This window comes from Primulina eburnea, chromosome 17 (genome assembly GCF_022965805.1).
Source record: "Primulina eburnea isolate SZY01 chromosome 17, ASM2296580v1, whole genome shotgun sequence".
NCBI classification, from domain to species: Eukaryota; Viridiplantae; Streptophyta; class Magnoliopsida; order Lamiales; family Gesneriaceae; genus Primulina; species Primulina eburnea.
In genome coordinates, this window is record NC_133117.1 from 5843106 (window position 1) to 5858627 (window position 15522).

General features: G+C 35.3%; 2 protein-coding genes across 2 annotated transcripts; one reads left to right on the forward strand and one right to left on the reverse strand.

The window, feature by feature from the left end:
• Window positions 1–2274: 2274 nt before the first annotated feature.
• LOC140818039 (vanillin synthase-like) lies at window positions 2275–6127 on the reverse strand. Its single transcript, XM_073177846.1, has 8 exons — window positions 5875–6127; window positions 5640–5761; window positions 4756–4871; window positions 4205–4278; window positions 3819–4083; window positions 3478–3609; window positions 2777–2912; window positions 2275–2585 (listed from the first exon to the last, which is right to left on the reverse strand). The coding sequence occupies exons 1-8, from the start codon at window positions 6066–6068 to the stop codon at window positions 2548–2550; spliced, it is 1077 nt and encodes a 358-aa protein (XP_073033947.1). The 5' UTR covers window positions 6069–6127; the 3' UTR covers window positions 2275–2547.
• Window positions 6128–11953: 5826 nt separating this feature from the next.
• On the forward strand, window positions 11954–14866 carry LOC140818406 (RING-box protein 1a). The gene is made up of 5 exons (XM_073178342.1): window positions 11954–12199; window positions 12325–12375; window positions 12466–12525; window positions 14416–14487; window positions 14577–14866. Exons 1-5 carry the CDS (start codon window positions 12037–12039, stop codon window positions 14612–14614), a joined length of 384 nt encoding a protein of 127 aa, XP_073034443.1. The 5' UTR covers window positions 11954–12036; the 3' UTR covers window positions 14615–14866.
• The last annotated feature ends 656 nt before the right edge of the window (window positions 14867–15522 follow it).

The window sequence follows — 15522 nt, forward strand, 5'->3', positions numbered from 1 at the left end:
ATCGACAACTCTGAGGGATATAAGCCTATGGTCGTTGATCAACTAATTGCATGCAATCTCTGACTATGTATCTATCAATCCCTAAATCAATTTGAACTCTCTTTGGTATTTAAACAAGCACTTTGTAAACTCTTTCTCTTTTGTATTCCCATTCCAATAATTGAGACATCAATTGTCTCCACAATACATAACAAGTATATCAATACATAAACATGAATCAAGTGAAGGGAATATCACTTTAAAATCATTGAAATACAATACATATACTATCATGTGAGCACAAAGGATGAAATTCCACTTACAACCACTTGAAACCTTCAACTAAACCCTTGGTTGAAATCCTATAACAATAAACCATAATATACACCATCAACATCTCAATAACCAAAAACACATGTCAATTAATCTATAAAACCAACAATATCAACAAACCCGTATCACATCTCCCCCAAAACCAAGAATAAACAACACCAAAAGCTTACCTTAGCTTCCTAGCACCAAGTAGAACCTTAATCTCTCAACAAATAACCACCAAGATGCAAGAATCAAAGGTAGGAAATGAAAGAAATGAGAGAAACCCTAGTCTCTAAGGAGAGAAATCGGAAAGGGGAAGATAAGAAATGAGGGAAAGTGAACCAATCATCCAATTATATCACTTAAAAATCCGAAACACGTTTCTGCTGTGCACGACCGCGGGTGCGGTCTATCCTTACCGCGGGTGCGGTAAGCTCTCGGCATCCCAACAGTTTCTGAAAAACCACGACCGCGGGTGCGGTCCTAACACTACCACGGGTGCGCTGCTTACACCGTGGGTGCGGTACACTTAACACCGCGGGTGCGGTGTGGCTACGGCAAAACCAACCAAAAATCAAGAATTACAACCGCGGGTGCGGTCCTGTACTGAGCGCGGGTGCGGTCTGGTCACGGCCAAGACAAAATCTTAAGCAACTAAAATCGAACCGAAACACTGATACAACACAACCATCATCAACCACTAACAACAACACCACAAAACAATAATAACCAACACACTATAACCCATAAACACAACTCTTAAAATCTAAATCATATAACCCAATAAACATACAAAACTTAAACCGTACCGTACACCAGGCTCGGCTATTACAGATATCTTCACCCATAAGCAAACGGTGAATCCCCAACTACAATATATTTGCTTCTATGTATTTCGAAACTACATCCAACCTTGTCAACTGATGACCCTCAATGGAGTAAATAAAAAGATGAAAACGCATGCTAGTACGTAGAACATCTACGTTCAAAGTACTAATAGAGTACAACCATAACAGCGGACTATTACACTCGATAAATAATAACCACTTGGACAGTACGAATGAGGGTTGTTCAGTTAATCATCAAATGACCACTCATCTGTATGAATGGTCATCTTCATGTCTTACCAATAAAACATGGCGTTTATATCACAGATGTTAGTCTCAAGCTCAAACAACCTTTATCCTTATTTTAGGAGGTTGAATCGACTAGTAACTTATTTAGAATATACAGTATACTTCCTATGAGTTTCATGATATTATATTAAAGACAGACTTCATGGTACCTATGATATATTCAAGTACTTTATCTATATAGATTGCATGTGTATACAGATAAAGAAAATGTCATAATTGGATAAAATCGTAAAATATTATTAAAATAAAAATTATTTTTACATAAGAGTCAATAAAACTCAAATAATGAGTTGGCATATTCAAACAAATATAAATATTATCAAATGCAACAACGATATGGGCATAATTGGGTTCTTTTTATCTTGCTCAGTGCCAGTTTTTTTGGCCTTGTCGCGGCTTTGACCAGTGATTATGGATTCGATTCTCCCTGCCACTATTTTCTAATGCAATTTATCAAACTAAAGTGATTTCTAAGTTACTGCATCAATGTGATTTATTTAATTAACAATTTTTAAATTTCAGTAGAGCAAGTCATTTTTCTTTCAGATTTAAGCAACGTTATTTTATTATATATTAATATTTTGTAAATTTCTACAATTTATGAAAATATAGATCATGTTAGAAGTATATATATATCAATTTTCAGTAGTTTTTTTATAGTTTTATTTGTTTATGACATTGTATTTGTTCAGGAGACAGTCAAATTTAATATCTACAATAGTTGGTATTTTTAGAAATTAGATTTTTATCATTTTTACACAATTGATGCATCTTTATACCTGACATGTCCGTAACTCAAAATATTGTGCAAACAATAAAGATTTTAACTTTAATATAGCATATGTCGAACATAATGATGGAATACTTATATATGAGTCGTTAAAGCACATTTTCATCAGTTGAAGTATGTCTAAATAACAGTACACTGATATACAAATCCAGGTTTGAAAATACATCGAAAATACAGCATCGAATTTTTCATGTCTTATTTTTGCACAGACTTGAACCATTTTTGCACATAACTTCCAAGGTAATCCTTGATAACTACTGCATCTATAACTATATAAATGGCTTCCTGGAATTTCTAGTAGTGACTCCGATCTTTCTTTACGAGAAGTTAAGCAACCACGGGGTATGATGCACAAGTGGCGACACCTGCAATAAATTTATGAACAAAAGTTCGTCAAAACAAAGGAGATTGATATCGTGTGTAGATAAGTATTCGATGTATTTTACAAAACAGATTACAACAAAAGAACATTTTTCTGAACCTGGTGTGATATTAGGAGTTAGGTAGGAGTTATGAACTTGGAAGATCATTATGTATAATCCGAAGAAAGACTTACCACACATGTTCTTGCCCATCTCCATTTTAAAGTAACCATTGTCACCCCAATCAGCTCCCCATGAGTTCTTAATGAGCCAGTAGGGGATTCCATCCTCAACTCCATAACCAACAGCGAGAACAGCATGATTCACATCCTGCAAACATGTTCAAAAAGGTTTCTTACACCTGCATGCACCAGTTGTGACTAGAACCAAAGAACTAAATTTTGGTGCACCAACTTCATACACTTGAGTCCTTGACTAAGACTAGAAACAAAGAACTGAAATATGGTGCACCAACTTCATACACTTGAGTCCTTGACTAATTGGTTAACAAGATCTCAAATATATACTTGCATTGCCTCCGATGCACAATAAATTTTAGATACATGCTTAAACGCCTTGCATGTAAGTTATTCCAACTCGAAAGTACCGCAATTTTTTAAAAAAATACTTCCGCTTTCATCATATCATTTGTCTAACAAAAGTTGGTCGAGAGACAGAGATAGAGCAGGAAACAAGGCTTTTACTAGAGTACAACTAGGATGCAAGATTACATATTCTTCTTGTGTGTCTTAGTTTGTGATAGTACTAGAGCTGCAATGTATTGGAGACCATATTTTTGTGCCAGTTAATGCAGATTGGCATCAAGACAAATATTTTTTCCTACAAACTTGTTTTGTTTTATGGGTGACATCATTACAATGCCAAAAAAACTCACCGTTGGAGAGTGGCCACATGAAGTGCTGGTGTAAACTCCCCCATTGTACGCTCTAAAACCATTAACCACCTCGAAAGCCACACTTACTGGCCGAACAAATGCTACTGCTTGTTTAAGCTCATCTTCAGCACCCTGTGATTGCAGAAAATTTAGAGGAAACACTCAAAAGCATCTCAACCTTTGTAAATGGTTATAATATAGTCTTGTGTCTCATGTGATTTTCATCCATAAATTAATTTGACAGCCCCATTTCTACCAAAGAACATCCTCCAAGAACAAGAATGATGAAACTTAAGGCTTAAGAACAATTCAACTACTATTTTGCCAATCACAAATCTTACCAGAGTAATATTGACAGAATCAACTACTTTGACAACAGCATTATCAGATGAATATTTGCATGATCCATCAAGTCCAGTATATGGATATGAATCCTCAGTCTCAAGCCCACCATTGTATTTGATGTATTCGAAGGCTTGTGAGGGCAAACCCCCGTTGCATCCAAAGTTGTTAAACTTTCCTGCACAATCCACAAGCTGTTGCTCGGACAGAGAAATACCCTTTCCAAATGCTTGAGAATATGCTGCTTCAAGCGCTCCAGTTGTGCTGTAAGTATCACATACATGTTAGGCGGCGTTGATGGAAAATTGGAAATGGTGGGTTCTGATCCAATGAATATGGATGAAACTAAATTCCACCCCAGTAGCTGACCCAAACTTGAGCTAACCTGAATGTCCAGCAGGATCCACAATGACCTTGGTTTTTTACAGGGCTGACAATGCCATTTTCCCTCCAATCTTTCTGCAGTTCAACACGACCAAATGAGATGTTACGAGTCTTTTATAAATGTTTTTGACTTTTCATAAGCTTTGAAACACATTTGAATATTTTTCATACTTGATAGATACCCTTTATAGTCAGTTAAATAGAATTTCTAATTTGAATCCCGGGAAAGGGTGATTTCATCATATCTGCGTATTAAGTATGCCCACCAGAAATTTCTTTCCTGATAGGAAAAGAAGAATCTTTTGGGAATGTAGCAGGCCAAACACAGCTTTCTTTTATTGCCATTTAAAGATATTCCATTTCAGAAACTGAATTACATGGTTGTGTTTTTTTCATTTCAAGGCAACCTGGGACTGCAGAGTGCTCTTTCAAGGTAACAAATGAGGAAATTACACAACGCATAGATCATCTCTGGCACGAATAAATTTATCAGAAGAGATGCATACTATAAGAAACACCAAAATCTTAGAGGAAAGAAACAATTGTAATTACCGATTCTGGAAGGATGACACTGGTGAGCTTGTGATTGCCCCTTGTGGTAGCGGAGCAGTTTTGAGAGGCTCCCAACCTGTGCTTACGGAACTCCTCCCAAGTCAAGTCAGTGAACTCTGTTGACAATTAAGATAGTTGAGAAATGAAATGAGGATAAACATTTTAAGGCTCTCAAACAGCCAAAACCATGTCTTTGAATCCATAAAAATCTAAAAAAAAAAAATTTGATGCAGAGGGGAAACAAAAGCTTGGGTGAAGTCTGATTGTAGGAACTGTCTTCTGCATACTTCAGGTATTGAAAATATGAAGTATATCATTTTTTTATGAGTAATAACTAATAAGCATTCCGAAAGAACGGTCATGTGTAATCAAGAAGAGAGTACATAGATTCATATCCGGAGAAAAGTTATCATCCTAAGCTAGTACCTACAATCACTTGTAAATATCAGTTTCTATATGCAGTACTTGGCAGTTAATCCAAAAAAGCCGTTCACCGAACTAAAGATCAGTTTTTTTTTTATGCAGGGTTTTGCAGTTAACCCAACAAAAGATATATAGAAGTGAAGCAAAACTTCGAACGTATGCGGATACATTAGAAGAAATTCTCATCTTCTTCCCTTTATTACCAGATCAATCCTATGAATCAAACATAAAATATACAAAACGGATCAGCTACAGTAACGACAATACAGTCACACTTCAAGTTTTCCAATGCAGGAGAAGACAACTAATAAACTTCCAAAGTCAACCCATACATGATACAACACCAAAGTCAGGAGTGTTATCGAGAGGACCATACTATCATCTCTGAGTAATAGACAGACAAAGCAACGAAATCCAAACTATTAAAACACTCGATAGTCATCTAAAGGCTAAAAAGATACCATTGACTCCCATAGTGTACGAGAGTCCCTTCCTGTTATGCGATCTGATCATCTTCAAATTCTCCACAAATATCTGGAACCTCTTCTGAATCTCCTCAGCACCCTCATACCTCTTCCGGTACCTTTTGCAACAAAAATCCATTTACAAACTAAAAAAAAACTCTAAAAAACAATCCAGAACCTCCAAAAACCAAAGAAAACGTCGCAAAAAATAAATGAATTAAAATTGAAAAACCTGTGAGCAAAGCGAGCAAACGAAAAGGCATGGCGAGAGTTTCCGACGACTTGGAAGATCGAGTTCTCGAGCTCGTGCAAACCGTCTACAACTTGCCTGATCGGATTCTCCTCCACAAAGAGGTCCGATCCGGATAGTACGCCGGCGGCGCAGAGGATAAGAACACCGGCGATGAACTGCGCGATTCCAGCCATTTAACAAATAAATATAAATATTATCAAATGCAACAACGATATGGGCGGAATTGGGTTCCTTTTATCTTGCTCAGTGTCCGTTTGTTGGGGCCCACTTGCGGGACCTTCGGGCAACGAGATGATGTTAACGTCTGTGATTGGTTGAGTGTTGCTACAATGCTATGCCTATCAGCCTATGAGAAATAATATATCACAATAATATACATTACTATAAACTTAGTAAAAAAAATACGTATTGCATGTGTTATTATTATTTTTAATTTCATCAAATAATATTAAACAATTAAAATAAAAATATTTTCAATTTAGAAGAGTTGTTCGATTTAAAAAGAAAGTTTTGTTTAGATTTTTTTATATGTAAAATATGGGGTTACTTGATGAGATTTTTAATAGGGTAAGAAATGTAATTATGGAATTAAATATTTTGATGTACTCTAAAATAGTTATTCTAAAAATCTCATACTTAATAATATAATCATAATATAAACAATATAGATACATAAGTTCGACACGTATGAGTTAGTGAAATATAAAGTTTGATTATTTTTATTAATATTTTTTAACGTAGTTTCAACTTTTTAAAATAAGTTTGTCCGAAAAAATATTAATAAATGATCGAATATATGACTACTAGTGAAACAATCGCTTGTTTAATCAACTCAAAAAACTCAATTTTAATTTTATTCTACCAAATTGAAAATTATAAACATATTAATTTATTGATTGGCCTCAAAATCGTTATCATATTGATGAGTGAGTCTCATGTGAGACCGTCTCACGGATCATAATCTGTGAGACGGGTCAACAATACCCATATTCAGAATAAAAAATAGTACTCTTAGCATAAAAAGTAATACTCTTTTATGGGTGACCCAAATAAGAGATCCGTCTCACAAGTAATACCCGTGAGACCGTCTCACATAAGTTTTTACCCATATTGATATCAAATATAATTTATCTCACAAAAAATATATTTTATCTAAAAACTGGGGATTGGTTGCATTAAAAACAAGTGGATTTATTGATTATATTTGAGTATATTATCTAATAATACAGAATAACGAGGTTAGCAAATGGGAGAGTAGGGGTCTACGTCAGTGACGCAGGAGATTACGTAGAATGAAAAAACTGACGGCTACGATTGATTCCTTTCTTCTGTGGTCCGTCTTGGTTAATGAATCCATAAATATCTAACACATATTCTATATATAAAATTACCAAATAAAATTGTGAAGTTAAGGTTCAATTTAGACAGTATTTTAAGAACGTTTTTTTTTTTTATGTTTTATAAATGAAAAATTAAAAATAAAAAAAAAACCAAGGGCCAGAAAAATTATGGCCCTTGGATCTGCCTGCAGGGGCAGGGTCGAATTTTCCGTCTTCTTCTTACCGATTATTGGGAGCATTTACACCACATCATTGGCTAAAAGACAATTTTGATTAGGTTTTTATACAATATAAATGTATAGATAATGACCAGTTATACATCTACTCGAGGTTGGTTAACCGTATTCTGAAACACGGAAAAAAATTATTGGCTTATGGGTAGTGTGTGTGTGTATATATATATATATATATGTGTGTGTGTGTATATGTGTGTGTTGAACAACTACTAGCTATATTTATGTGCAGATCTATGAAGTAACATTCAACTATCGGATTCGCAATTTTTCTATCTTTGATCACATTCAATAATTAAGTGTCATATTATCGGTGCTCACATAAGTTACGCGATGGATGTGCAACATATATATGTGTGTGTGTGTTTTCTTTTAAAATTTAATAACGTATGAATCCATAACCGCTATCATTTGATACGTACTTAGTAAACCTTCGGACTAATAAAATAATCTACAAACTATGTCATGTAAGTCAAGAAAGCTTTGTTTGACATGCATCCTTCTAAAGCTCCGGGGAATGATGGGTTTACTGCTCTTTTCTTTCAGAAAAATTGGGATATTGTGGGTGATGAAGTTACAGAGGCTATTCTCCACATTTTGAATGAAAATGGTGACTTATCATCTTGGAACTCCACTGTCATTGTTCTTATCCCTAAAGTGCTGGAGACATCAATACCGAAGGACTTTCGTCCTATTAGTCTGTGCAACACATGCTACAAAATTGTTTCTCGTACAATCACAAACAGATTAACGCCAATCTTATCCATAGCTATTGATCAATTCCAAAGTGCATTTGTCCCGGGTCGTTTAATTACTGATAATGTTATTATTGGATTTGAATGTATGCATTGGATTCGCAATAACAGGAAAGCCAAGAAGGGATTTGGAGCTTTAAAGCTAGACATGAGCAAAGCATATGACCGCGTAGAATGGAGATACTTGGAAGCCATCATGCTGAAGTTAGGCTTCGCTGCAAGTTTTGTAAGGCTGATCTTAAATTGTATATCTACTGTCTCTTATTCATTCCGTGTTAATCATAATACTTACGGTAAGCTGATCCCAAAGCGTGGTATTCGTCAAGGTGATCCTTTATCTCCATATCTATTTGCTTTATGTGCTCAAGGACTTTCGGCCATATTATCTCGTGCGGTGCAAATGAAACAGTTTCAAGGAGTTAAAATTGCCCATAATTGTCAAGAAATTTCTCACTTACTGTTTGCAGATGATAGCTTAATCTTCTTTCGTGCTATGGAAACAGAATGCATACAGCTTCGAAGATGTTTGAGAGATTATGAAAGAGCTTCTGGCCAAACAGTAAATTATGAAAAATCAGCCCTCACCTTCAGTCCGAGTGTTTCGTCGGATACTATAAATGCAATCCAGAATATCTTCTCTATACCGGTGGTTCAAGGCCATGAAATGTATTTGGGCCTTCCTACGTTCTCTCTTCGTAGTAAGCGCATTCAATTCTCTAATCTTCGTGAAAGACTTATCAAGAAGATCAATGGCTGGGCATCACGGTTTTTCTCTGCTGGAGGAAAAGAAACTCTGATTAAATCAATCTTGCAAGCCATACCCTCTTATGCAATGTCCTGCTTTAAGCTACCAATTTCACTATGCCATGAACTGGAACAGTTGTGCGCTAAATTCTGGTGGAATACAAAAATCGAAGGAGGGGGAATGCATTGGGCTAACTGGAGGAAATTATGTAGACCGAAGCAATATGGAGGTATGGGGTTTCGTAATCTCTCTGATTTTAATCGTGCTCTTCTTGCTAAACAGGTATGGAAAATTATTACGGAGCCTTCCTCGCTTATGGCACAAACACTCAAATCTCGATATTTTAAAGACTGTGACATTATGGATGCTACATTAGGATCGAATCCATCCTACATATGGCGATCGATCCTTTGGAGTCGAGATCTTATCCAAAAAGGCTTAATGTGGAGAGTGGGGAATGGATCTCACATCAATGCACTTACTGATTGCTGGATTCCTAGTCTCTGTTCTGGGAAAAGCTCGATGACAGGCTCAAGTGGTTTGAGTAAGGTTCAAGAACTTATTACATATGACAGAACATGGAACGAAGTTGAGATACGCTCCAGATTTCCTTCATTCGAAGCAGAATGTATTCTTGATATACCTTTGAGAAATCAGCACACTGAAGATGTTAGATTCTGGAAGTGGGAAAAGAAAGGCAAGTACACAGTTAAATCGGGCTATCTGGTCCAAATTGGATGCTTTGATCCACATGAATCTCTATCGGCATTCTCGTTGGAAAAGTGGTGGAAAAAGGTTTGGCAGCTAAACATCCCACAGAAAGTTCGAATATTTTTTTGGCGTGCGAGCAGTGAATTAATTCCCACTGAACTGAACTTGTTTAGAAGACATGTACATGCCAATGGATGCTGCTTTTATTGTAACTCTTCAAATGCTTCAACTAGCCATTGTCTAATCTTTTGCCCCCTTGTAAGGCATATCTGGAAAGGTACGCTTTTTTGGCCATATCTAAAGAAATGTGGTATGCTGTCTTTTATATCTTGTGGATTGTGCCTATCGGATCAAGTTTCATCTGCGGATTTTGAAGTGTTTGCAATGATTGCTTGGGCAATTTGGAAAGAGATTTGTATTTTAAAACATAATAGCCACATTTCCAACAGATGTATTAAAGTTGAGTGGGTATTGTCATATCTTGAGCAATTTAGATTAGCTAGAGGTGCTTGGATTATAACTACAGGGAAGGAGCAGAGTAGCAGGGATTTGAGGTGGGTGCCTCCTCCGTTGGGGCAGTGGCGACTTGATGTAGATGCTGGGTTTAATGATACTGTTGGTAAATATAGTGTGGGTGCTGTGATTCGAAATCACTTTGGAATCATTCTTGCTGCCTCAGCCATAGGCATACGTAAACCAGGATCAGTGTTGGAGGCAGAACTCTCGGCTATTCAGTTTGGTTTGTTGCTTGCTATGAGATGTAACGTTTCTGAAGTTTGGGTCTTCTCGGACTCCTGTAATGCTGTTAAAGAGGTGAATTCGAAGTCTCAGGCTCGCAATCACCAGGGACTGTTAGTCTTGAATATATTAGATATCTTGAATTCTGGTAGATTTAAAAAGTTAAATCATGTTAGTAGATATGCAAACAAGTTAGCGCACTGTTTAGCGCATTTTGCTTTATCTCATCCTTCTCGTTCATGTTGGATGGACGGCTTTTACCCATCGTGGTTGATGGATGTAGCTACTGTGGATTTAATTAATGCATAATATCTGTTTTCTCCTCAAAAAAAAAAAAAAATTACCGAACATATCTTTTCAATATGCGCGTCTAATAAGATTTTTTGTAGGGAGATCCAAAATGTGTGTATTTATCAATTTTGTTGTTGGGTCAAGACACATGTGAATACTTATTTATTTTTGTATGAATTTAGGATGACAATAGGACGGGACGGAGATGGAGATGAGGATAATAATCTCATACCCGTCTCAAACTGAACCAACCCGAAAAAATCGGGGGTCCTCATTTCGGGATATTTTAGTTGTTTGGAGAAGATTGATTAAGGAGATTTCAAATTCACATGTCTCCTATAAATTTAATATAATTATAATAAATTTCAAATTCACGTAATGTATGTATTATTTGAAATCCATGTTCCAAATCTGTCACAAAACAAATATGTTCCAGCACAATTTCATGTTATGATGTATTTGTATATGCTATATATGTACTGAGGCAAGTCTATGTTTGAAATTACATTTTTTAGTAATTTTTTTATGGGTTAGAATTTCAATTCAAATTATTTTGATGTATCGTCTTGAAATTTTTTAAAGACGGATTAAGGTTTTTAACGAGCTTTTTGCATTCAACTCCCATATACTTTATGTATTTTATTTGTGGGTTATTGAATTGAGAATTTTCGTTTTTGTTTTTAATTCCACTCAAAAAAATCTCCATTCTATATCCTACATTACATATTGCAGGAAATTATACATTTTGTCTTAGAATTGGATAGCGAATCAAGTTGCACGTAGTTTGGCTCATAGAAGCAATAGTGAGTCTAATGTGAGACCGTCCAACGTATCTTAATCTGTGAAACGGGTCAATCCTACCGATATTCACAATAAAAAGTAATACTCTTAGCATAAAAAGTAATATTTTTTCATGGATGACCCAAATAATAAATCTGTCTCACAAATACGACCCGTGAGACCGTCTCACACAAGTTTTTGTCTAGAAGCGAGTATTACCCTTATGAGAGATAGATTTTGTGGATACAATCTTTTATTTTTTAAATATGTTAGTTTGATCATTTATCGACTCATTGTGCTAATGAAATGTATGTTTATTAAAAAAATAAAGTGGGGAGTTAAAGGCAATTAACCGTAGTTATAAAGATTATCGGGGAGTTAAAGGCAATTAACCGTAGTTATAATTCACGTATGTGCTGATCTGGTCGATGATATGTGTTGATCTGCCCGATTATTTTAGATGACGTCATTTTTATTTTTCTTTATTTGATTTTTCGAGCCGCAAGTAGTATCCCAGCTGCGCTGAAGCATACCCTAACTAAACGAAGATGGCGTCGCTGGACACCGACGTGAATATGATCCCCGCCGGAGAGGGGTCTTCCGATGCTGGGCCTTCCAACGCTGCTCCCACGTCAGCGCCGTCGCTATCCGCCAAGAAAGCCAAGCGATTTGAGATCAAGAAGTGGAACGCCGTCGCTCTCTGGGCTTGGGGTATCCTCTGAATTCCGATTTTATCTGTTGGTCTTTTTGTATTTGTTGATTATTAGCTTTTGTGTGCGCGAGTTCACGATCCGTTTGTAGGATTGTTCGGGACACTAACCCTAATTTTTATGCAGATATTGTGGTTGATAATTGTGCTATTTGCAGGAATCATATTATGGATCTCTGTGAGTTTTGTTTCCTGTTTTTATTTGTTGATTTTTTATTTTTGTTTCGATTCAGTTTGTTTAATGTTTGTGATTTAATATCTTTATTAGGCATCGAGTGTCAGGCTAATCAAGCTAGTGCGACCAGTGAGGAGTGCACGGTTGCTTGGGGTATGTTTTTCTCTGTATTGCTAGATTTGGATTGTTCATCTGTTGCTGTATTGCGAATCTTTGGTTTTGCTGTGGCTGATTTTGGTTGTTTAGCATTTTAAAATTTTACATGGACTACGGGATAATAATTAGTATCTTAACTAAAGTTCTGAATTTTGTGTTAATGGGATAATGTGCGCAGCTGCGATCATTCTGATTTTTGGTGCAGTAAATCTTACACATTACAAATAGGTTTTGTGGCATGTATCTTTGTAAATTTAGATTTGGTTAGAAGCATCCTTCATGGAGAAGTGTTTCTACGGTTGTCTAGAATTTTTTTTTTATCTGTTTATATTAAATGATATTAGTCTTGGTGGGCCGAGAGAAAAATAGTTGGTAAGCCATGCAGCAACATGTTGTATACTTGTGCTTTTCTCAAATTATTTCTTAGTGTCTTGAATGGACGTGCACACAGAAATTTTATATACACATGCATGCTTATCTTTGATTTGATACGTAAGTTCCTCATTTTGATTTATTTATCTCATAGAAACAAATATGACACTGATTTAGTGATTTTGCATCAGTCAGCGAATTTTATATGCATTTTTATTCTCCCCTGTTAGGAGCTTATCTTCAATTATTTCCGTTTTATATGCGTAGGTTTTGAAAAGTTGTAACACTTTTATTTTAATGAGTGAAAGTCCAACTACTAAATGATGTGATTGAATTAATTGATATTTTCTTCCGTTGATTCAATTTAATTTTTTCGTCAAACCAAACTGCATTTTTACCTGAAATAAGGTATTCCTTCAATCAATCTCCCCATCAAAGCGGGATGTAAAGTGCAAGAGAACCAAATACTGACAAGCATTTGATATACCAATTTATTAGAATTAATAGCGAATGAATGAACAGTATTAAAAGCTATGAGATACAGAAGAAGGTGCTAGAATATAATATAATCTTACTTGCAACACCCATAAAAAACTTCGGTTTTCCACATCCTAATATCCTACAAAGTTCTTTATTGTATTATTAACTATTCCCTCTGCAACCACAATTCTGTTTTAGAATCCTTTCTAATATGATTTTCATAAAAAAATTTATCATACTTGTGTGTTTTTTCTTTGTGTTTCTACCAGTCTTTGTGTGGCAAATTTGTTGACTACTGAAATATAAGGCCCTAGTTATGTTACATATTTGAAGAATTCTCACTGAGCCAAACTCTTAATATTTGAGTACTGTTGCACTCTATAGTACCAAGTAGAGAAACATACGATCAAGTATATGCTTGTGTTTAATTCGACAAAAGATATTAATGATGCTGCATGCTTGCATAATTTATTCAAGTTCTGATATTTTAGAGCTTTTTATTCGGGTCTTCTAGTGGAAACCATATCATGTAGCTCTCCTGCGATTTTTAGATGGTTTTCTTAGGTTGTTTATGAGTTTCTAACTGAGAAGCTTTATGTTGTTTCAAATTTGATGCAACTAATCAAGGTATCAATATAACGATTCATTGTTGAATACCTGAACATTAAATTGTAATGACCATGTGCTATCCTGATCTTGGGCATTTACCCTCACGGACTTTCCATATGCGTCATTACTCACAGAACCCTCCACCCCTGACAGTGGAGTCCATGCCTCCCCAAGTTTCAATACCAAGACTTCCAGTTGATTTCACTTTTGTATCCTGCATGAAATGGAAGATTTTAAAAAATTTACTTGTCTCTCAAGTTAAATTATGACAGTTGATTTCATCTTATACCCTGTTCTGTATGATCGCTTTATCCCCACCTCCGTGATCAAATATTCGATAAGATGGACGGAAACTAGTTAACGTTTGGTATTTGGTGAATGCGTTATAAATATTTTGTATTATGATTTTGGTTTGCAATCACACAGGTGTTTGCAATCATGCCTTCCATTTCCACTGCATCAGCAGATGGCTCAAGACTCGCCAAGTTTGCCCCTTGGGTAAGCGTTTTCTCATTCTGAGATTTTTCCATGTATTTCATGGTTTGTTTACTCCGGCACTGATTCTAATATCGAACCACACTTGACAGACAATAGTGAGTGGGAGTTTCAGAAGTATGGTCACTAAAGCCATTGCTGGAATCAATGTGGGAGGGCATTCTCATTTTATGAAAGAGTTGTGGAATATTGAAAGATACTTTAATACTCAAGTATATTTTTAAATATGGAAAACCTAGAATTCTCGCAACTTTGTTGTATGTGTGTATGTCATTATTTGAATCATTTTGCATCATTTGACCTCTGTCCCTTCAACGGTTTTGGATGCTTCCCAAAACTTGTTACGCCTCTTTTTCCCCTGTACTAATAATTATTTACCATACTATAGTTTTATTTTATTTAAATTGTGTATGTTTGAACTCGATCGAGTTTGAGCACGAGTACGAGCACGAGCTCAAGAATCTTCTTAGATATTGACACAAGTTTAGGATTTAAATTTTAGGTATATATCGACAAAAATTTCCCCTAAATTTTACATCCACTAAAAAAATTGTAGTTAGTTACTCGAGGAGTTTGCATCTTGCCTACTAAGTCGATTTTTGGTTGCTTATTTTTAATGTGAGGTATTTTGGTTTCTAATTTTTCAGTTCTTTGTATTTCTTTGTTGTATCGTGTCTTTTTAAATGAAATTTGAATATTAAATTAATAGTACTGATAATTGCCAATATATATAAATTGGATATTAAAATTTTTAAAAAAATGAAGGAAAATTGTATATGAAATTAATGATATTAAATAAAAACTTTAAAAAGTATAAATCATTTTATTTAAATAAAGAATAATAAAATAATAGTGAAACTCCTGAATATTCGGTTGATTAGATATTTGATGGTGAAATATAGAATCTTGTAGAACGAATATATTCGATTGATTACGTGGCTTAATGAGATGTTTTGAGTAAAATTTTATATGTTATAAATATAATTTAGTGGCCCTCGTTGCGGCCAATATGCATAATCAGACGACGACGACGACGAC

What these genes read in the sequence shown, in the direction of transcription:
- LOC140818406 (XM_073178342.1), top strand. Translation starts at nt 12,037, where the DNA reads ATGGCGTCGCTGGACACCGACGTGAATATGATCCCCGCCGGAGAGGGG. An exon ending in GAATCATATTATGGATCTCT is followed by an intron (nt 12,376 to 12,465) that starts GTGAGTTTTGTT and finishes TATCTTTATTAG; the next exon opens with GCATCGAGTGTCAGGCTAAT. An exon ending in TCGCCAAGTTTGCCCCTTGG is followed by an intron (nt 14,488 to 14,576) that starts GTAAGCGTTTTC and finishes CACACTTGACAG; the next exon opens with ACAATAGTGAGTGGGAGTTT.
- LOC140818039 (XM_073177846.1), bottom strand. Translation starts at nt 6,068, where the DNA reads ATGGCTGGAATCGCGCAGTTCATCGCCGGTGTTCTTATCCTCTGCGCC. An exon ending in GTACACTATGGGAGTCAATG is followed by an intron (nt 4,872 to 5,639) that starts GTATCTTTTTAG and finishes AATTGTCAACAG; the next exon opens with AGTTCACTGACTTGACTTGG. An exon ending in GTGTCATCCTTCCAGAATCG is followed by an intron (nt 4,279 to 4,755) that starts GTAATTACAATT and finishes GTTGAACTGCAG; the next exon opens with AAAGATTGGAGGGAAAATGG.